Source organism: Buteo buteo, chromosome 8 (genome assembly GCF_964188355.1).
Source record: "Buteo buteo chromosome 8, bButBut1.hap1.1, whole genome shotgun sequence".
In the NCBI taxonomy this organism is placed as follows: domain Eukaryota; kingdom Metazoa; phylum Chordata; class Aves; order Accipitriformes; family Accipitridae; genus Buteo; species Buteo buteo.
The window spans coordinates 30501211-30524068 of record NC_134178.1 but is presented as its reverse complement, the minus strand read 5'-3'; the positions used below and the strand labels follow the sequence as shown (position 1 = coordinate 30524068).

The following is a 22858-nucleotide window of genomic DNA, read 5'->3' as shown; positions in this document are numbered from 1 at the left end:
CCTGGTTTATTTTCTTGTGCCAAGACACAGGTACAGCAGCAACTGATATTTTTGTGGCTGTCTGATAACTACTGGGGCTGATGCGAGATGGATTGCATTAGAGGGTCTCCAGTGAGGTGCTTGTCTTTCACTGGACAAACATAGCTGAGGACAAAAGTAGACTGAGCCTTGCCTTTCACTGGACAAATATAGCTGAGGACAAAAGTAGACTGAGCCCTGTCTTTCTCACCTGTGGGGGATAGAGGTACATTGCAAAGTAAAAGCCTGTCTCACCCTTGTTTGAACTGTACTGAAAAAAAATAACATCCAGTGCTGCAGTTTCAGCCCACTTTATGAATATTGGGTACTCTGAATGAAGAGTTGCAATTTTGACATTATCACTTATAACATTACATTGTATCATTACAGAATAGGGCATCCTTCTAGCTTTATAAATGTAAAAAAATTACAAGGTTATTACAGGTATCTATGCATTATCTCAACAGCTAGAAAGCTTGTGTGTTCCATTTGCAGTGTAAAAGTAAGGACTGAAACAAAAATTTAGAGTTTAAAATAGTTTTGCAACTTGGTCAGTTTTGCTGTATATTATGTATTTAATGTCAGCCACAGCAATGGAGAGGTTTGCTAGGTCCCACACTGTTAATCACTGTAATTATTACTTCACTTTCATCCTGAATTTGAGGGAACAAAACTTCCTCTGATGCAAACAAATGAGACAGAGCCTGTAAGACTGGGCTTAATGGTCTGATGGGAAAAATGCAATTTGCACAGGAAAACTAATCTGAGGTTGAGCTTTACAAGGGAAGACAGAGCTAATATGGGCTGTGTGTCTGAGACTGAGACACGCAGAGTTAGTGCAATCAAAATGGAGGTAAAAAGCTGCCTCATGAGACATTCAGCATCTAAAGAGATCCTGCCAGTTCTGATGCAAAGACAGAAAGCAAGGATGATGAGCCAGACCCGTGAACATGTCAGATACACATTCAGATCACTGAACAGGGGGGAGCTGCTGTTACGAAGTCAGTGTCTGCATGGAAACTGCAGCATTTGTCTGATCGCTTCAACTTAGTTGTTGTAACAAATAACAGGACACTAGTGGTGCTGCCAGGGATTAGCTTATTGCCATTGCACCATCTACAGAAAGAAAGATATGGGGTGTTTGGATCCTTCTCAAATCCCTAATCTTGGAGTGTAAAACTCCACTAAATCAGGGTAAAACTCCACTGAAACCAACAGAAGACTGAACATGTCTCTGAGGTGAGCTCAGAGTCAGCCACAAAGACATCTACAGAAAGCCCATCCTGAAGACACTGCAGGCACACACTGTTCGGAAGAGTCAGAAGTGAAGGGCTAAGTGTATCAAGGAAAGTAACCCTTTCTAGAAAGCTCCAAAGTGACTTTTTAATCTTTGTTTTTGACAGGTTATACACAAACCAACGTTGGAGAAGCACTGGCTGCTGTGCATGGCTCGGAATTCAGCCAAACTACTATTTGCCGGTTTGAAAACTTGCAGCTGAGTTTCAAGAATGCATGCAAACTGAAATCGATACTGTCCAAGTGGCTGGAGGAAGCAGAACAAGTAGGAGGTAGAGAATTGAAATCCTCTAAATATTGATTTGCATTTAAACCAGAATCCTATATATATGTTGAAGGACTAATACATGTCTTCCATAGACTAAAGTTTTTGGTTTACCAGCTTTAAATACTATGGTGTGCTTATATTAAATTTTGGTTATCATTTTTGGGTGAGCAAGGGGGGGCAAACTGAAATGCACGGAGGGTACAGAATAGCAGAAACTTCACTGGGCCTACTGGAAGTAATTTCTTTCAGTCCCAACCCAGCAAACTAGCTCCAGTCCTGTAGCATAAGTCAGAGCCATTATTAGGATCTGCAGGACAGCCCATTTAGCAGTGTACAGGGATTCTTCACTAGCAAAGGACTCTTCCTTCCAACTTCTGGCATATGAGATATGGCCATGGAGGAAAGGATCTGAGTTCAGCTGAGGCAGTGGTCTTTAAACCCTGAAGAAGAATACCATGGCATAGAGGTTTTTGATGTGACATTTTGCTACTAGTGGATTCCCTTCCTCTTGCCCAGTTACTTTCCAGTTGCAGTAAGAGTCATGGGGTTCACTGGGTGAAGTCTACTTTAGAACAGGTTGGCTGGTTTAAAGAAAATGCGTTGCCTTAAAGAACAGCCTTTTCAGCTGGAGGAATTGCAATGCTGGGAAGCAGTATGCCTGGAGGTGACATTGAAGGCCAGGACTTCCACTGTGCAGCACTCACCTAGCATAGGAAGAAAGAGAAGATGATCTCAATGCTACTTTTTGGATTTGCTGTTGTATTCAACATGGGGAAATGTTGTTAAACAGCGGCTTCTGCCACACACTTCAGTTTCCTTTGAACAAAGGGTGGAAAGCTTACTTCCCCTGTAACTGCACTAGAAACCGGAGGCTTACCTAATGTGGCCAGCACATTGCAAGAATGGCTTGTGAGGGGTTTGTGGTGGGTAGCAGCTGCTGACTGCCTGAGCAGCGTTACAGGCTTGAGCTGCAGGGTAAGATCATGCATGCAGGCAGCATCCTCTGAGAAGTGAGGGGGGAGTTGTCCATCAGAAAGTGGGGTGGAAGAGGCAGATGAATAAATGGGGTTGGGAGCCAAGGCTGTATTTCTGAAGAAAGAGGGTGAGGTAGCCAAGGGGTATGGAAATGGACTCCATCTCCCTAGACTGCACACTGCAGGGTAGGAGAAACAAGGTATGTCAAAGGAGGGGGCTGAAGTACAGCTCAGCAGGTACATATGCACAGAGCCAGTGCTGTTTGCAGCTTTATTGGTGGCACACCATTTTTGCTTATAAGCATTTACAGGTGGAGGTAGAACAATGACCAACCATCCTAAAGAAAGAAGTGCTCCTATGTGTGATGCTGCTCTTATTCAGCGGCATTAGCTGTTAGCTTTCTTCTGTCTTCAAAGAAAGGCTTTTTTTTTCTGGAGATGATTCTGCTGCTTTTCCATTCTCTGTGGAAGGTAACTGCCAGGTTTTGTTTTGTTTTTAATACAGCTTTATACAATGAAAAAGTTGGAGTGAATGAGCGGAAGAGAAAGCGCAGAACCACCATAAGGTAATAAATATTTAGGGTGTTATATGTTAGAAACCACTTTGGCTAAGATGCTTCTTTTTGTTGGGTTCAAAATCAAAATGTTATTTTCTGTTAATGAATCTCTATAGCTAGCATTTAAAAATATTTCACTATTTTGAAACATTCCAGTGGAAATTAACAGCATAACTCTCCAAACTCCCAGTTTACTCCAAATATAATATTTTTCCCAATTAAAGACTTTTTTCAACATATGACAACACACTTTAATATGAAAAAAAAAATTATTCCAATTCTGCCCAAATTTTATGATATCTATATAGTAGTGAATAAGGTATCAGAGCATTCTTATTTTCATTTTGGGAGGTTCTACGTTGTACCAAAATAAATTACATTATTCTGCCAGAGAACAGAGGTCTGGGAAGTTTGAGGGCAAATTTTTACACCTAATACTACATCCCTGTCCCTATCGTCTGTCATTGGCTTCTTTGGAGTTCCCAAAGAAACACTTTAATGAGCTAAAGGGAAAAAACAGGGAGTTGTTCTGGGAACCTCCTTCTCCTGTTTCTCACATCTCAGGTGGCCAACATCTACTATCTATCTATCCTCAACTCCACATGGAAATCAAGTAGGCTGGTAAATCGTATTACAAAAACCAAATACCAAACAGGCAAAATGAGAACATGGGGTATTTCCTTCTTCTTTAGACATCCCAGACTCTGATAACCTTTGGTGAAGAAGAATTCACTCAAGGGGGCCTTCAAGGAGCTGTAATATTCTTCCACAGGAAGGGAATTTGTCTGACTCCGGGCACAACCCTGGTGCTGTCAGGCCCTACCTGTTACAGTAAATTGCCTGTTCTTTGAACAGGGTTCCTTCCCTGTGTGCAGTGCCACCTGCCAGAGCTGTAAGCTGCTTTATAGTCCCACAGCCGCAACATGTACCTTCTCCTCTCACATTCAACTTGAGACTTGTTTTTTGAGTTATTGCCTTTGATATAAGGAATAAAATGAAGATGTTATTTCTCTCTGACTTTTTAAATAAGTATTCCTCTGAGGGGATGCTTCTCAATTAGAGTGAAGTGGGGATGGGAGATGCTTCATAGCTCATTTGCTAATCACAGCACCTCACAAGGGATGAGGCTTTACTCTTGGGAGGCCAGATTCTCCTCTCAGCTTCTCTACAAGCCATTAAGGCCTTGAGTGGCCATGCCAAGACCTTGCCCAGTTTATCTATTATGGCCTGCGTGACAGCTGTGAGTTGAGAGCATCTCCGTCCTAGGTGTTTTCTCCTGGCTAGAGGAGCCTGCTGAAGTCTGCTCATCTAACATTGTGGGTTTTGGTGTTGTTTTTTAACAGCTTTGAGGAAATCAGTCCTCATATTAGGCATTTTTTAATTATTCCTGCTTTTACGTCTAACGCCACTGCGCTGGGAGTATCAAATATGGCAGGTTGTCAAGGGCACAGAAGATTGAGGTGAAGTTCAGGACAAAATCTCATGATTTTGTTGAGTTGTTGATGAATATGAATTGTTCCTTTGAAGGCATATAGGACCTCAGTTTGAAGACCTCAAACTAATCAGGACTTTATCCAAACTGCAGCCTTACTCATAGCAATTCTTAATGGATGTCTGAAGGCAAACTAGAGGTAAAACAAAAGTCCCACTAACCAAATTTGGTTACTCATACCCTGAGCAAAAACTGCTTAATTCGAATTTGTGGAAGCTATTTTATTTTCTGCTTTGATTAAAAAGCCTAAGAAATTGTTAGTCGAAACTAGTGATGGTTTTATACTTCTGTGTGTGCAGAACATCATGCTATTAATTAGGGAGTTCTCATAATGTTACAAAACACTGCAAAATAGACCTATAAATGAAAGACCAACAACGTATTACAGACGAATTAATGAAATAACTAAAACTCCAGAAGATACTTTGTATATTTCTGTAACAGAAATACCTGCACCTCATTTCCAGAATAATGCATGAAGTGCCCTCTTGTGTCCAAAGAAATTACAGCTACTGGTGAAGCCAGTTTTGGATGCATGCTGTTGCCACACAAGCATGTTGCAGATACTCTTTGTTTCCTGCGAATATGTAATACAAACGTTAAGGAAACTCTATCTGACAATAAGAAAAGATAGGAGTCTTAACTTATTTTGTTTATTGAACCACTCAACTTTGGTCATTGCTGATTGTGAGGAATAGATTAAGGCAGACTTTTAGAAAATGTGATGATTGCTAAAACAGATTGCTGTATTCTCCGTGATTTCTAGAAATACTAGTGCCGTCTCCATAACAAAATGAAATGCAGAACTTGAAACAACATACATTTCCCCAGTTGTAACTGATGGAGCTCTTCCCCTTTGTAAACCCAAATGATGTGACACAACCAGGTAACCCCACCGATGTGCATTTGCTTAACCCTCACAACACTGCTGTAACTGGGGCAGAATGGGTGGTCAGGCTTGTTCCAGTTCCCATGATCCTGTTCATATCTAGCTAGTAGCTGTATCTCCTCAAGAACACCTAGAAGCGCAAACATTTCATGATTACCACTGAAATTGCACTGAACTTGATGCTGGTTTTGCCTTTAAATTACTCCATGCTGAAATTCTGCATGATGTCATGCTGTTCATGTCAGCAAAGGAATAGTGTACTTTAAGCTCTGGGGGTTTTCTTTACATAGGAAAAGGGGAAACAAACCAAGTCACTAACTTCTGTGCTCTTACTTGACCCTTCTCCTGAGCTAGTGGTTAAAGCCTGAATGTGCCAGAAAAGTTTTTGAAGGTGACATTTTATCCCTTTATCCAGTATTGCTGCCAAAGAAGCCCTAGAAAGACACTTTGGAGAACAAAATAAGCCTTCTTCTCAGGAAATTATGAGGATGGCTGAGGGGCTCAATCTTGAGAAAGAAGTTGTGAGAGTTTGGTTTTGCAACAGAAGACAAAGGGAAAAAAGAGTGAAGACAAGTTTACATCAGAACACCTTTAGTTCTATTATCAAGGAGCATCATGAATGCCGGTAAAACTTTCCATGTATAGATGTGGATTTCTGTTTTGCTTTTTGTAAGTATTGTAAATACTATGTTGTTTTAAAAAAAAAAAAGAAAAGAAAAGAAAAGTCAGTAAACCACTTGTTTCTCTTACAAGCTAGTGAGCTTCAGATGAGGTGTGTTGTGGAAGACCTGATTTTAATGTAAAAGTTTGGAAACAAATTAAATGCTACTGCATATATTTAAAGTGTTGGAGGTCTCTGCTTAACTGCAAGGAACCTATTATGCATTATTCAATTAGAAATGCTTTCCAAGTTGCACAAGTAGTTGCAGGTTCCCTGTGCTGTGCCTTTCTTGCATCTGTGGTACATTTAATGATTAACGGAGAACCCCATGTAGGTACCCTAACCATCAGGAAACAAAGCTTTTGTGTTGTATGCAAAGAAAGGTTATGAAGCTTGATATCAGCAGCTATAGTAATGAAAGTATTTTGCCTCTGCATGTCCATGCATGTGCTTTACCACACCCTCCACCCCTCTCCCACCCCGTGCTAACTAGCTAACTGCGCTAACCTTTGAGAGATTGTAAGCCATTAGGCACATGGCAGGGTCCCATCTCCAGTGGTGAACACTGAGCATTAGCAAGAAATGAGAACTTCAAAGTAGAGAAGGTGAATAAGTGACCTTAAACAAGCAGTGGTGACACTGCGGAATAGCTAGTTATGGCCAAGAATGGGATATACCCATGGGATCTTATGGGACTGCCACTAGATCTGAGAGCCAGGTAGCAGAATGGTACCTGAAGACCTGCCTTTCCAAAGAACAGCTCAAACTCAGCTACCTGCTTACAACAGCTGTACACCTCTGAGTGAATCAGGTAAATTTCTTGTGTAAGTTCAGGACAAAGCTGTTAGAAATGTGCAACAATTGTTGACATTGTTTACAGTAAAGTAAGCTTACCAGTACAGAGGTGTCACCACTGTTTCTACTGTGTGCTCTGTCTCAGTGTACCATTTGACTGCTTTCAATGGGTGTCAGGTAGAAGTGACTTTTTTTTAATGCTTGTTATTAGAGGTAATTCTTGCTAATTTATTATATGCCTTGAAGTTTGATTTGGATAGGTTTAGCGATAAAATTTGGGATACAATTTACCTTACCTTAAGACTTTGTGACCTGTGGGGAAAAAACTAGAGAATTATCAGAGTTTTATTACTTTGGGCTTTCTCTCCATTGTATTTTTTTCTGATTAAATCCATGTGTGGACATACTTACACCAGAGATAGTGTGTTAAGCTAAAAAAAGAAGGCCCTTCAGCTCTGAAATAAGTACCCACACAAAGCATTTATTGCACTGCACATTCCCACTCTCTTACACCCCACTAATTGAAAATAAACCCTTTTTCATCATCCTCTAGCCTAGAGAGATAACTGGGGGGGGGGGGGAACAGTGCCAGAGATCCACCTATCAGAAAGACAGGCACTGAGAAACTGAATTAATGACTGTAGTACTCACTAGGGATAGATTATCCAGCCATCTCATCAGCCCTGCTCATTGTTATTAGAATAGCCCATTACCATATATGTATTTTTGACTGTTTTCCCAGGACTGAAATTGAGTACGTGCAAGTGGTAATGGCCAGATACATGTTATTTTTCCATAAAACAGACCTGATGATTTAGAAAATGTCTCGATAATAGGCCCACAGAAAGCAAAAGGAGTTTAATGTTCAAGACCACTTAGAAGCAGTGTGTACAAGTTAAGTGCTCTCTCTCTAGTGTACATTAAATTATCTCTGATACCTAATACAGTGACCATAGGCATATTCAGCTATGGAAATCAGGCTCCTGGATTTAAAAAAAAAAACATTTTTATGGATGAATGCATTGCTATAACCTTGATTTAGAAGAAAACTTCAATTTAATAACTCAAAGGGGAGAAATTGTGCTAAGTACTCTCTTCAGGCTGTTCTCATCACCAGCATAGCTCACCCACTGCAGCAGACCAAGCTGTAACCTTTATCCACCACATGTGTATCGACAGATCATGACTTTCCAAAAAGATGCAAGATAAATAGTTAGAAGATTAGCACTCAGTGAAGGTGGTGGCATGCATTTGTGTACCTTTCATGTTATGTGATCTAATGTTATGTATGTTGAAACTACTATCCGATATATATAAATTTTATTTATATTCCAAATTATTTTCTTAATTATAAAAGGCTTCCTAGAAATGCTATAAGCCTGTACTTCCCAACCCCCACATCCAATAAACTATTCTCATACATTTGGTATTTCAGGTAATGGTTTGTAGTTCTGTTTTGGTTAACACTTTGCTTTTTTAGTTGTGTATCATGCCAATGTGCTTATTCATTTTAGCATGCTGTAATAATTAATTCAAGAGCTGACTTACCATAACATTGTCATTTCCAGTCTTATAAAAAGTCTCAGAAGTGAAGGCTAATTGCAGAAGCATAGTAAAATAAAATGAAAGGTGACACATCATGCCATTTTCTTGCAAAAGAATGACAACAGGCCAAGTGGAGGAAGGAGCCACCACTTAAACACATCTAGCTGTTGCCATGGACATACAAACAAATTAGAATTGTTTAAAGAAAAAAAACTGGATGAAATCAACTTAATATGCTGCAACTGCAGCCATTAGACTTAAGAGAAAGCGGCAATTCTTTTTTTTTTTTTTTGTAGGAACAACTTACTGGGTAATTGCCATCAATCACTCTTGATTGGGGAAAAACCCCTAGATAAGAGTTCTGAGGGGTAGCTTTATAAACCTGCCAGTAAGAGTTTAGTTGGCCATTTGAATAACATGGGCTGCACCATTTTTCTTTGAGATGTTTGTGAGGTTTTTTCTTGCTCTTACTTTTCCCGGTGACTTTAGGCAGGATGTTACAACTAGGACAAAATGACATTATGATATTTAAATCTGTGGTTCACCTGTCTCTGAAATACCATGTAGCATTCTGTCCCCCTCATCTGAAGGACCTAGAAAAGGCCCTTATACAGGCAAAGCTAAGATCAAAGGTAAGCTGAATAGCTGTTTAAGCTACTGCATCTCTTCTACATTTAATGTGTGTGCATTGAATGCTATAGAGGTCTACTGAATTATGAGCTGTATTGAAAGGCTGGATGGAGGCAGGCTGTTCACTATCTTGCCTAATGTAAGAACTAGGAGCAAACATGTGAAGATGGCAAGAAGCTTAAGAAAAAACAAAAGTGGTGGTTCTTAATATGGTGGGGAAAAAATCTGTAGAACTCCTCTACTAAAAAATGTGGGTGCCAGAAGTTTATTTATATAGACAAGTTCACTGATGAGAAGGCCACTCAAAGCTGTTGAGGAACTCACATATGGCTCTGGAAGTGCTCCAAACTGAAAATAGTTAGAGATTGGAAGAGTATTAGGGGAGGAAGTGTCATCTACATTTATCTTGTTAACATATTTTCCTGGACATTGCTTATGGGCATTTGTGGAGTAGGATTCTGGGTGAGATGGACCTTGGGCTGCCCCAATAGAGCCATTCTTAGGCGTATGTACAATAGCATTGTTGTTCTTGGATTGAGGACATTCAGATTCAGTTGCTACTAAGGTGTCAGCAAAGATAAAGGAGTTTAAGGATTGAGTGGGGGTTTTTTTTAGTCTGCTAAGAGTGATTTAAAAGGAATTTGTTTCTAAGTAGGAGATGCAATTTTGTTAGACACCTACAACATACTAACTATAATTGAAATAAATATAAGCAAACCTGCAAACCTACAACACTTCTCACTCTACTACTGAAAGATTTTTATACAGATTAGAGCTGCAGGACTTAAAAGGTAACTATTAACAGAAACATTGGATAGATATTGACAGCAGCCCTAGTTTAACAGTCTTACTGACACCAAAAAGGAATGCTTTTATTCCTGTTCATCAAAAACCCCATAGACAGCGGACAGAACTCGTAATAGAATTACACCCAGGTCTGACAGTCATTAAAAGGATAAAGTGCACACTTCATTCAGAAAGGACATAAGACTTGGTGTTCAACCAAAATACTATCAATCAGTAATTTTATACCTAACTATTTCACATTATGGTTTCTCCTTCAATGCCTACGAGCAGTACTTGGGCACCCAGTTACAAACAGAAGGGAATGTAAACTTGATCAAGTCTTTACTGAATGTTGAGTTTAAGTCAAAGGCCCACAAGCAACTACAACAAATATTATGCTGCTTTATAGCTCAGGTCAAAGGAAAATTTATCACAGCTAACAGAAGTCCAAAGAAAGACCACTAAGAGACAGATGTGTAAGACTAACCCTACAGAGGACAAAGTCATTGTGGAATAAAAAGCCTTTTATTAGATTTTTACAAAATAACTTGTAAAAAAAAAAAAGAAAGAAAATTCACCTCATATTGGATATATGCAATATGTAAACTTACACATTCCTACCCACTACCTCACAGACTCATAGTTTGTCCATCACTTCTTCAAAGAGAAAGAACACCTGCATTTCTATGCCAAAAACAGATGAGGGCTCACCTATGTTTTTTCTCTCTCTGTTGACATCAATCCTAAAAAGCAGATGGTGCGACAACAGTAGATTCATAGAGGTTATGGTTTCCTGCTACACTTTCTCTAGCAGCAAGGTCTCTTTATGAAGTCTGTCCCCCCACAGTTATCCTGGTTTCACTCTTGGGAGGTGTTTTGCTTTTCTTTTTTCAAAGCCAAGATGATCCTGTTGTTTCTGTTCAACGAACAGCCCCACTAAATCAGCACAACTGAAGGGCAAATAATCTCCAGCAGGCTAAGGGCTGAGGAACTTCACACCATCTGGGAAGTCATAACTGGGAACTGCATTCGCAGAGTTTGTCATCTATTTAAAATATGAACAGTTCTTATTTCACTAGCCCGATGTGTTCCATTTAAAGCTAGAACCATGTTGATGCAGTTCAGAGACCATAGAAAAATCTTCACAGAACCAGAACACTTTTATTATAGTGTTTAGACAAGTAATTATGAAGTATCATCCAAAATTGTTCTCAAAACTAAAATTTAGATTTAGCTTATCAATGTGATCAATTGCATCTTAGTAAACAATACAATTATGCACAGCTACCTTCCATTAAGAAATACTGTAAAATATATACAAATGTTGTATCAGGCAAATGTCCTTTTTGCAAGTGCGCTGGTTGCATTTCTGAACAAGTGCATTTCTGAACTTCAGCAGAGTCCCATCAAGTGTACACAGAGGTCTCGCCATAGTGTTTTGTGAAACCATCTTAAGTACAAGTTTACTCACCTTTCAAAGACTCATGAAAAAAATCACAAAGATACAAGATTTATATACATAAAGGCACAGCAATTCTGTTGAAACCAGCTATGTTACAGTACAATAGAGTTCAGTCAGTGCCTTTCATGCAACAAAGTTCACTAGCAAATTTAAATCCTCTTCCAGTAAAACTAACTGCACAAGGACTATATCCTTCCCTTTCAGTAAAAAGAATAACCAGCTATTATTTAATCAACTCAAAGTTACTACAGGAATTTGAAAGAAATACATCAAATGCTTTTTCTTTCTGCCTAATTTTGCTAGACTTTCAAGGCTATTTCTCATCAAAAGAAAATAGTTTCCAACTAAGAGCAAAGGTGAAGTTTCATTTGTGCTAAGATGACAGACTATGAGTTTTTCTATAGTGATAGTTTTATAAAAATGATATATATTATATAGGTGTTGTCCTAGGAGGCATCACCACCAGCCACAGAATAGCCAATTCTAAAGATAGATCAGGAAGTGAGATAGAAGAAAACTTTGAATTCAAAGGACAGATTCAGATCAGGTATAAATGAATCTATCATTAGAACTACAGCCCTGGTTGGTCCAGTGCTCAAAAAGACTCCATGCAATGGATACACCAAGTGTACTTCTCCCTGTAAATTGATTCAAAATATTCTCCCCTTCTCTTTCCCCCAGTACCAACTTCAAGTTGTCATTTCTGAAGCTTCGGAGTTTTCCTAGACATCAGTTGCACTGAAAGAGTATTTGCACTTTTTACATCTGTCTGCAGCTGAATAATTAGAAGGCAGATTGCATATTGCCATCCAGCTAATCAACTCCCAAAGCTTTGAGCTGTCGTTCAATCTCTTCGTCTGATATGGTAGCAGCTTTTGATGTTGATGCAGATGGTAAGCCTCTGGCAGTTGATGGAGCTTTGGCCATCTAGAATAATACAGAAGTTCTCTTCAGTCAAAATAATACATATTATGACAAGCTGACTTCTAGAATAAGACTGTAGAATAAAGGCTGCTAGAATAAACTATTAAAAAAAGGGAATGAAGGGAAAGAAGCACATGAACTGGGTAAAAATAGCCATACCTTTCCAGAGATTTCAATTCCTATCTCATCAAGCACTTGGTTAACAATATCTTGGCTTTCTTCTTCTTCATCAGAAGCATCAAAAATATCATCCAGAGTATCATTAACTTAGAAGAAAGAAAAAAAATCCACACTGCTTTAAGCAAAAAGGTTACTAAAATTACCTAGCACTTTCTATCCTCCCAGAATGTAGTAGTAATACTACTGTGTAAGATACTAACAGAAAGCACCTGTATATTGGAGAGGCTTTCTTACCTCTGCCTTGCAAAGCCTGTGAGCACAGCTAGAGCAACAACAGGGTAAGGCATGACTGCTTTTATAAAAATGTTTAGTTTCACCAAAATACAGCAACTGAACTATCTCCCCCTCTACTAGGTTTTAACTTTTCTTAAAAACATCTTCTACAGTTTCATAAAAATCCCCTTCCTCTTCCTCCTCCAAGTAAATTGCTAAATTGTTAACTACTCAGCTAATTTCTGAATTGCAACAATACAGTTCTGCACAGTTGAGGTGTTCACATCTTGCTCAACAACATTGGTTTGAGTCCATACTACTTACTATGGCCAACACAGTGGCAGGGATTAGGATAGGAAGGAGACTGGGCGAGCAACACCGGGAAGTTTGGTGTTACTTAGTTTACAACAGACAGATGCAACTGGGAACAAGAAACTTGCTACCCCCCAAGAAGTTTGTGGCTTAAATATAAAAAAGAGACAAAACCATCCCATACCACCATGTTATCAATAATTTCTAAATTAAGTGTCCATCCCCAGAAGAAAAAGCACATGCAAACTACCAGCTACAGAAAGGGCAATTTTTCAAGTTCCCCTGCCAGTTATGCCAACAAGATTTTGAACTGGTCTCAAACCTTCTTCCCTTCCGTATGTTGTTTCTAGAAGTATGATGGGTGTTATGCATGAAGATGGGAAGGAACAGATTCTAGATTTAGTATCTAGAACTACTAAAAGGCCTAAAGCTCAGCTCCCCTGCTCAGACATGCATTGTTTTGTTTGCTCTTCATTTTTGCTGTCAATCTTATTGTAGAAGTAAAACTTCAAGCATCAGTATTTCTAGACTGGTTCTACCCGTCCAAGAGCACTGTGGGCTGTAGCTAGCTGTTCCCTGCAGTGCAGAACTTACTCATTTCTTCAGTCATTTCCATCTTCATGTTTTCCTTCTGGAAATTCTGCATAGTTTGTAGTGTCTTTTGTGGATCCATTTTCTTATTGACTGCTTGCATTGTCTATTAATATTGAAAAAACCCTTAATCACACAACGAGACATTAGTAAATACCAATATATACATTAAGAAGGAATAAGACTTTCCTAATAAAAAATGCTTCAGTCCAAATTTCACTTTCCTTGTACCTTTACATCCTGTGAGAACTGTAGACAAAACAGATCAACAGTACGGTCTGTACCTAGTAAGAAATATTGCTATCTACTACCCTAATAGGTACGCTTTTAAAGGTATGTGTCTGTCTTGCACCATGACCATTCTCCTGGCCTTATATTAGGAAAAATCTGCCTGATCTAAATGAAAAGAATGGGACAATATTACCTAACTTGCAGGCTATACACTTTAAAGAGGTAAATGGCTGCAGGTTTTTCTATTCAATAAGGAACATTTATTTAAACCACCACTAGAGGACAGGCATTAAATTGCAATTGTTTCTTTATGTTATAATTTAATGGAAAAATTACTTTTCTCTGAAAAGCAAATATCGAAGTGTTCAGCAAGTACATATTAGCTTAGGGTGAACCTTTGTAATGGGTAGCAATATTTCAGTGACAGTGTAATAAAACTTCACCTGTTTTACCACAAGCATGTAGCCCTGCCTTTGCAGGCACCAGTATTTAGTACTTTCTTCTTTCCTAAGAAGCAAGCTACTGTATCTCTCATGGGACACCAAAACCTAAATATAGACATGAGCAATTCAAACATAAAGTCTAACCGTCTTTAAGAAGATAAGAGAGTTGATTAATTAAAAGGGATTCTGTCAAGCTACTACAGTTGCTACTGGCTTTGTAGAAGCTCTTCTGCCTTCATCTCTGAGTTTGTTTAAAGTGATAATGTATTATGCTTCTAAAGTTACTTGAATTTCAAAGACTGTGTTCATAGTCACGATATTTGAATTTAAAAAGTTGTTCTGGACTTAGAAGGTGTTGGTTCTTTAGAATTCTTTTACAAGAGTTGTAGATGGAAATAAAAAAATATTTCCACTAAACTCATACAGAGTTTATAAATCTTCAGAAAATAAGGGTTAGATGCATGATTAAAAGAAACAGGTAATTATTAACTGGACTTTATTATGTCCAAAATTAGTGCCATACATGCTAAAAAGTATATAGAAAATACTTTGAAAACTTTGCATTCATGTATTTGTCTTGCTTGTTGAGGCAACTGTTTCCATATATTTTTCACTGATGGTTGTATGAGATGAAGAATAGTTTATTATCTTCAAAATGAACAACTGAATACTTTTCTTTTTTAAGCTCCCCATGTTGATAAGGCAAAATACTCACTTTAAAAATTACCAGAAGAATTTAACACCTTCCTCTCCAATAATGTTACACAAACTAGTCCATAGAGGTACCTGCCGTGTTTCAAAAAAAATCGCTTTTCTGGATGCTGGTTAATTTATTTTTTTTAATATTTTTGTTTTTTCTACTGACTTACCTTCATAATTAGTCTAGTGACACTTTGGTTTTGAGAAATTTAATCCAAGATGTCTCGTAGATAAAAACAAGTCAACCATGTAATAGTTAAAAAGCCAGACCAACTTGTTCACATGCAACACTGTTGTAGGAATATGGAGTAAGCTGTTTAACTTGATTGCTTGTACAGTCAGACGAGCCCCCCCTTTGTGGGTTAGTCATGGAGGATGGAAAGTTTGCTACAGAGACACAACTTTGTATCATAGAAGGGCTGATATCTGCCAACACAATGCTTCTAAAAGACATCTGACAGCAAAGCCTTAGCAGTCGTTACTTTCTGCACTAAGTTGCATTGCATTACTGTGTTTAACTGGCATGAAATGGGATTTAACTTGGACTATGATAAAAGCACAACTCGTCTACAATGATGCACGCTAATTCTGTTTCCTACACCTCAAGCTGAACAATCCTCCTTGCCAAAAGCAAACTCCCTATTTATCCATTCAAGGAAACAGGGGAAAGTTCACAACTAGCTCAGATAAGAGTCTGAAAAATCTGAGTTTATGAGATGAGATTTGTGACAAAACTTAATGCAATACTGTTTCCTTAGAGCATGGAGAGTGAGAATAACAGGGAACTCCAGATTAGGTTTCCTTAGGAACTTAAGATCCAAAGCAATAACCTACTTTTTGCACAAGCCGTAGAGCTACTGTGACACACTGCCTTGATTTCTAGATGAAGCATGCCCTACTTTTTCCCAATAAAAACTGTTTGGGACAAGGTATACAGGCCAGACATGTAGTGGCACGGTTTGGTTTTTTTTGATGTATTAAAAGAGTTCTTCCACTGGCATTCGAGTTTATTTTTTATCACGCAAACATTTCACAGATGTCTAACCCAAGAAAATATGCTTCGTTAGGTGCTAACTGGCTGGATTGACTAGGCAAAAATTTCATTATATGAATCAAATTACATTTCCCTACTGTATGCTCAACACCATTTTGGATATTAAGCAATAAGTTTTATCCCTTCAATCATCTTACACAAAATAACACAACTTAACTTTTGCAACCTTATGCTGCATTTTAATGTAAAATAATATCTTATAATGCCTTACTTTTGCTGTAGTTGACATAGCTCCTGCCATCTTCATCTGAGAGTTCATGACCTTTGTTTGAGTTGACATAGAAGTGACTTTAGAGCTAACAGCGTATGTTCGATTTTTCTGCTTCCGCAGTTGTACAAGCTGTTTTGCTAGCACTTTACAGGCTTCTTTGTTACCAGTCTTAGCCATTTTCTTTATTTCCAGTTCCTGTTAAAAAAGATATAAGATTAATTCTACAGCATTTTCATTCAAACAAAGACTATAATTAAACCTCAACACTAATAATTAAATTCCAAAAGTTAAATATCCTCTCAATTTTTATTTTTTAAGACATTTAAAGTTATATAAATAGTCTTCCTTGCTTTTCTACCAAGGCTATTTAGTAGAATAAATGCAATGCTGTTATGATTTGATGAGAAGAAAAAAACACAACAACACTGAATTATAGTATGGTAGCACACAGTTCCCCAAAAGACTTCAACTTCTGCATAATGTCACATTCACTTATATGTGCACATTAAATTCCATATCTGGATAGGGAGTAACACTTCAAAAAAAACCCCAGAAGTGAAGAAATTATTATGGCCAGCTAACTATTAGTGTCATGACTCTAATCATCTTTGATTTCTTGCATTCACAGGCAATCAAGCCACATCACACCCATGGAAGAAATGCGGAGTTCATAGGTTCTTTTTAACACTTTGTCAGCCTCGAGAGAATCTCATAACCTTTTGGGGGAAGAAGTAGATAAAGTTACATAAGCAATAATTATAGGCTCTTTGCCCACATAATTTAGCTGGACTTAACTTAGCACTTAATAGAAGTGGTATAATTTGTCTACAACAACATGTGCTTAAACCTTAAGAAAGACACTTCTGTCTTACAAAAAAACCCAAACCCCAATCTATCAATTCAAGGAGAAATAGCAAGCTACTTAGCCCAGAGGCACCAGGGAAAATTTTGGCACAAATAATCTTATCAGCTGGGTTTTTTTGAAGTATGCCTTCTGATTCGTGACTTGGTAATGTAAGCTTTTCAACTAATTTTTCCTTTTCAGCCTTTTTAAGGAGGGCTTGCCATAGTATCTCAGTTTTTTGTACATCTCCAATTGTACATTTTGATTTTTATCATCAAGTAAAAGCAGCCTTTAAAGATCAGCTTTCTCCTGTGATTCTTCAGGAGAATGTACCTGCTACAGGAATACAGTTGCTTCACTTTATGTACACTGGTAGTCCAGATAGTCCAGAAAACTGTACTTACAAGAAGATATATTGCTCTGAAAAGGTAAATACTGGTCACCAGGATATGAAAACAGTCATGTTTAAAGCAAGGGTAAACTGACCCTCTGCATTAGCTTTACTACTAGGAAAGTTCATGGTTAAATTTACTACAGAGATGGCACCAGCACAAGATCTTTTCTATAAATCCATAATTTCTGAAAGGCTGTGTCACACATACTATTTTTAATCCAAGAAGGTACAGATCAGCAAATAAGGAGCATGAGACTGTTTAAACATTAAAGGCTTGAAATATATGTAAAGCTGTCCTCTTTGTAAGTAGCTCACAGAGACCACAAAACCAAATATCTATAACATGCCCAGAATATTATCTCCTTTTCTCATACCTCAAGTATTGCAAAGGATAGAAGGGATTAGTTTGCACACTGGCAAACACTAGTTTGCACCCTAGTTTTAAGAGCAAACATTTGAAAATAGGACTTTTCGTTTCAAGAGGAAATACTTAAGTAGCATTTATAACCTGATTTTCAAAGCAAAATGCAAACCTACACCAACCATTGCTAAATCATTGCAGATAATCCAGCCGCAGAAATCAAACCCTATATATAGGTGATTTTATTCTTAATTAAGAAGATTTTGGATAAAGAGCTGAAATACATTATTCGCTTTTGAGAGGTTTGGGGCAAGCTTATTAAAGCCAGTTACGTTCTTCTGGAAAAAAATAATCAAAATTCATACAGTCATATGAGGTTACTGAACTGAAACAGAACTGTCTGCGTACTTTAAGGTATTTTTATACATTGAATTAATATAACTAGGTTTTCTCAGGGTAGTACCTCATAGTTAAGGAAAAAAAAAAGTCTTTCTGAAGAAAGTAAATAACAAAATGTTCTGAGATTGACTGACCAGCCCTTGGTCCTTTTTCACCTGATCTAACTCTGAAAATTAATATTTATTGTCCATTGATTCTCTCAACATAATAGCAATTTTTAACTTTTTCAAAGACGTATTTCACTTCTCCTTTCTTATTCTCAGAAATCCAACACTTCTGAAACAATTTACTGTAGTAATCAAAACTTCAACCTGAGTATTCAATGAAAATTAAGGTTATTTCCAGAGTCAAAATATTTCATACTGAAAAACTCCTTACCTATGAGTAGCCTATTACATCTTACATGTTCAAGGCTTCCAGAAACAATTTCTCTGACCTCTTTTAGTTTATTATTATTCCCACCTCTTGGTACTCATGCCACTTGCTGCCATGAAACACCATCTCAATAGCTACTGAAAGAGTGGCTGGATTCACATAGCTTTTCCCACAGTCTGAGCAGGTCTTCATGCATCAAACCCCACCATCTGTCACATCCATTTATCCAATTATACTGCCACACACAGGTGCAGCATCCGTTCACTGAATGCTCGATAGCTCACACACACTAAGTTTTAAATAGATCTTAATTGAGGCAGATAGTTTTACTATTATTAGCTAGTTTTAGGGAAGTTCTATATGAATGAAAGTAACACCCTATGGGGTATTCATGATACCCTATGGTTTTTCAAGTACTCTCTCGCTGGAGAATCATGGTAACATATGATAGCACTGACACTTCTTTTAGCTTTTCCACCACAAGACCACTGATTTACAAGCCTGTTAGTAAAAAACATTCTGAAGGATAGAGAATGCTAAGAATGGAAGGGAAAAATGAATGTGGTTATTTTATCTAAACATATTGTTTCAGGCTTTTCCTATTTAAAGGCTGAGAATCACTTTTAGATAGTATATTTTTTCCAACACAATTTTAATAACTGAAAAGTACAAATTTGCTGTTCAATTATTATACATTGAGTTGTATCTTCAGCACTTTGTAAGTTTTCTGTTATATTGGGGGTGTACCTTTGTTTTTAAAGGGTAGAATAAAGTTCCTTGTTCTACTTACCAGTTGTTTTTCCTGTTTTTCAAGTGCTGCTCTATCTCTGGTTATAGCCCTCTGTGTACCTCTTAACTCTCGATTTTGCTCCTTTATTATATCTGGAAAGAAAATATTTATAGCTGGGAAAAGTTTTCAATACTACATAAACATTTCATCTGCTAAGCACTCTGCGGACATGCAGTGTGTTTGGCAGCTGCCCTTTGTTCAGAATGAACTGTCAGCATTTCAAATATATGAAATATTAGCAAAATACAATTTTATGTATACAACATGATTGTGTTTCAGCAGCATAGGCCATATCCCATAACAAAAAGGCTATTTTACCTAGTATGTTTCTTTGCACCCTAGCAATAGCCTTAACCACACAGTAAGTTAGGTACACACACTTTTCTGCAAGTTCAACTAACTTAGCAATAACATCCACTGTGAACCCACTGCTTTTCAACCAGTCAGGCCTAACTGCAACAGGTAGACCAGCTGAAGAAACCTTATATATGAGATCTGAGAGCAGTTAAGGAGTTCTCAAGTCCATTAAAACAGCAAAGATACTCCTAGATGCAAGTCCTGGATCCTAGTCTTCTCTGTCCTTATTCTGGTTTGACAGAGATTACTCTCTTCCATAAACATACTGCATCTGCACAGCCCAACTTCAAGTCAGACTATAAAGCGATAGTGTTTCAATTAGCAGATGCTTAAGAATATTAAGATATGAAAGTAGAGGCCATTATAGCAAATTTAAGTTTCCTGACAACTGACATAGCCAGCAGAAGCTTGAACCCTGTCTATCAGGTGAAACGTATTATCCTTCATAGGAGTTTTGTCCACTGTACTATTTAAAAATCATTTACCAGTAACATCCACTTATTAAAGCAAGTATTATTTACAATATAGGCATCAATCATGCTAGTTGCAATTAACTTTTATTAGAATTTACAGCATGTGCTTAGGTGTGATTCACCTGGGCAAAGGTAGAGAGGTCTGCATCTGACTCAGCATCCTCTGACCTTTACAGAGGAAGTAAGTTAGTACTTTTAGGAAGAGATTCGTCTACTCCTAACGTATGCGTCTACACGACATTAGATAAACTTTGGGTGGGAGTTTAAAAGGAACAGACTGTCACATAAACTTTGTTTAGAGCTCGCTCTTCTGATCCACAGAAGTAACATGGCAGGGTACTGCTATTGTACTTGCAAAGTTTGAAGCACATGAAAGTCAATACAAACAGGCAGAGTTGCTACCGGAAATAAAGGCATGAAGGATAAATTCTAGACACTGCAGCCACCCTTTTCATTTTTTAAGGCTTGTGACAATTTTCCTACAAAAAGAAAGCAGCATTCACGTTCTTCATTTCCACAATCAGAAATACTGTAAAACATCCATCACCGAAATTATTTTGGCCTTAATAGGTTTGAACCAGAAAAAACCCAAACCTTCAGTGGCATTCTAAAGAGAGCATATACAGTAACCCCTCCCACCAATTGTTTTTGGCCAAATAAAAACATATTCCAAACAAACTCCGTGAAAAAGAGACATGTTTTTACAGCGCTACTACTGCTCCAAGAACTACACAAAAAGCATCTTCAGGAGATGTAGACTTTTCAATGGACAATAATGAAGAGCTGAAAGATGACACGGAATATAACACTGCATTCTTCACACCAGCAAAGTAGCAGTGAAAATTATACTGAAAACAATGCTACAGGCAAGTAATTTTGAAGGTAGATAAACGTATATTACTTGCACAGCTGCACTTGCGAAAATGAAAGAAAAACCTTAATAGCTACACACAAGACTGTCTATTCTAACTACAATAACTATTAAAAAAAATCTCTTCATGTTGAAAGCTTGAGAAATAAGAACTTCAAGATGATAAGAAACAAGAACTGTACTTGTCAGGAGACAATAAGGGTGAGCACGTTGCTTATTTCTGTTGTTTCTGATCTCACAAGCTCAAACTAAGGATGGCAATAAACCGAAAACAACAACTATCTGCAGTTACAGGCCCTTTCATTTGTTTTTGCAAGTGAAGGCCAAGATGAGACCTTGGTTCTTGTTTCTCTGTGATAACTGACGCAAATTCTTTACTTCAGCAGACAGAAGAAGACGGGGCATTCCTGAGACAGCCTTTTGCTGATAGCCACTCCCGTGTGTCAGGCCACTGCCTCACGCACCAGGGTAAGGAGGAAGCACCTCCATTCCTTAAAACAGGTTGGACAAGAGACACCCAGTAGGGCTTGATCTGGCTCCTACAATCCGCCTTGGTCATGGGAGAAGCTCAGTGCCATCTCCCCCTTCCTCCCCTTCCAGGTGTTGCACCAAAAACGGGAAGAGACAAGTGGCAAACGCACGTATTCTCCGTTGGTGACACACAATTGGTTGATGCACAGCGTCATTTTTGGCGAGCCATTTTCAAACGAGGACCCACCTGATTTGACACAGGGCACCCAACATGCCAGACAGCCAGCTCTGGGGCTCGCCAGCCCCCGGCCAGCCTCTGCCCCACCGCCACGCCTGGGGCACACCGATTTGGAGGCCTGACCATTGCCCACAGGACTGCTGCCAGGTAAGAGATCTTTTTCGGCTTTACTTTGGAGACGGTTACTTCTGCCTAAGTTTGAGCGTTTTGTTGACAGACCGACTACAAAAACATCAAGACCAACTTGTTTCAAAACCCGCGTACAAAGCCAAGCAAGCGGTGGCGGCTCGGCAGCCGCTCTGCGCAGCCGGGCAGCGGCTCCCGGAGCCTGCGGCCGTGCTCGGCCGCCTTCTCCCCGCCGCAGGAAGCCGGCTCCCACAGACCGGCACCGCTCCCCTCCCGGCTCCTTCTCGGCTCCAGCAACTCTTCGCCGGCCTGTTCTGTCCCCTCGCTGCCAACAAGGGACGTTCCTCCCCCTCCTCCATCACCCGCACACAGGGATCACCGGGGCCCGGCTCCCGCACCTCGCCCCGGCCCGGCCGCCCCCCAGGGCCCAATGCTCCGGGACCCCCCCCCGCCCCGCCTCGCTGTCCCAGGGAGCCGGCCCGGGGACCCTCCCCGCCGCCCCGCCTGGCCCGAACGCCGCCGGTGAGTCACCGCGGGCGGGCTGTGGCCTCCTCCTCTCCCTGCGAGTTCCCGCTGCGCCAGGACACAGAGCCCGAGGCCGTCGCCCCGCAGGCGCCGCCACCACCCCCGGGCTCCCGCTCCCCCCCCGAGCCCAGGCCGGGGCCAGCTCCGCGCCCGGGACCCTACGGGGGCTGGGGGCAGCCGCCCCCGGGCGGCGGGAGGGGCGGCGGGGCCCTCCGCCGGGCGCCGGCGGCCCCACGCCCCACTCACCGTCCACCGTCTTCTTCTTGAAGAGCGAGGCCATGGCGGCAGCCAGACCGGGAGCCGCCGGACCCCCACCGCCGCCTCAGCGGGCTCCTGCCTCCCCCTCAGGTGACCAGGAAGCGGCCGGGCCGCGGAGACCCGCCCGGCTCCGCCTCCCCGCCGG

General features: G+C 39.7%; 2 protein-coding genes across 2 annotated transcripts in view; one reads left to right on the top strand and one right to left on the bottom strand.

The window, feature by feature from the left end:
• The window catches only part of POU1F1 (POU class 1 homeobox 1), a 23541-nt gene extending 5734 nt beyond the window's left edge, over positions 1-17807 (top strand). The window contains exons 4-7 of the mRNA XM_075033954.1: positions 1422-1586; positions 3062-3122; positions 5910-6163; positions 16860-17807. Of these exons, the coding sequence (XP_074890055.1) occupies positions 1422-1586; positions 3062-3122; positions 5910-6123 (440 nt within the window). The 3' untranslated portion in view covers positions 6124-6163; positions 16860-17807. The remainder of the gene's footprint in view (positions 1-1421; positions 1587-3061; positions 3123-5909; positions 6164-16859) is intronic.
• On the bottom strand, positions 11053-22858 carry CHMP2B (charged multivesicular body protein 2B). The gene is made up of 6 exons (XM_075033955.1): positions 22702-22858; positions 19395-19486; positions 16232-16426; positions 13597-13699; positions 12457-12563; positions 11053-12300 (listed from the first exon to the last, which is right to left on the bottom strand). Exons 1-6 carry the CDS (start codon positions 22733-22735, stop codon positions 12187-12189), a joined length of 645 nt encoding a protein of 214 aa, XP_074890056.1. The 5' UTR covers positions 22736-22858; the 3' UTR covers positions 11053-12186.

Bases quoted from the DNA above. Each gene is read 5' to 3' on its own strand.
- CHMP2B (XM_075033955.1), bottom strand. From the start codon at position 22,735: ATGGCCTCGCTCTTCAAGAAGAAGACGGTGGACG. The intron at 19,487-22,701 runs GTGAGTGGGGCG...TTTTCTTTCCAG, and splicing joins CAAGAAGAAGACGGTGGACG to ATATAATAAAGGAGCAAAAT. The intron at 12,564-13,596 runs GTAAGTTCTGCA...CTTTCTTCTAAG, and splicing joins GGAAATGACTGAAGAAATGA to TTAATGATACTCTGGATGAT.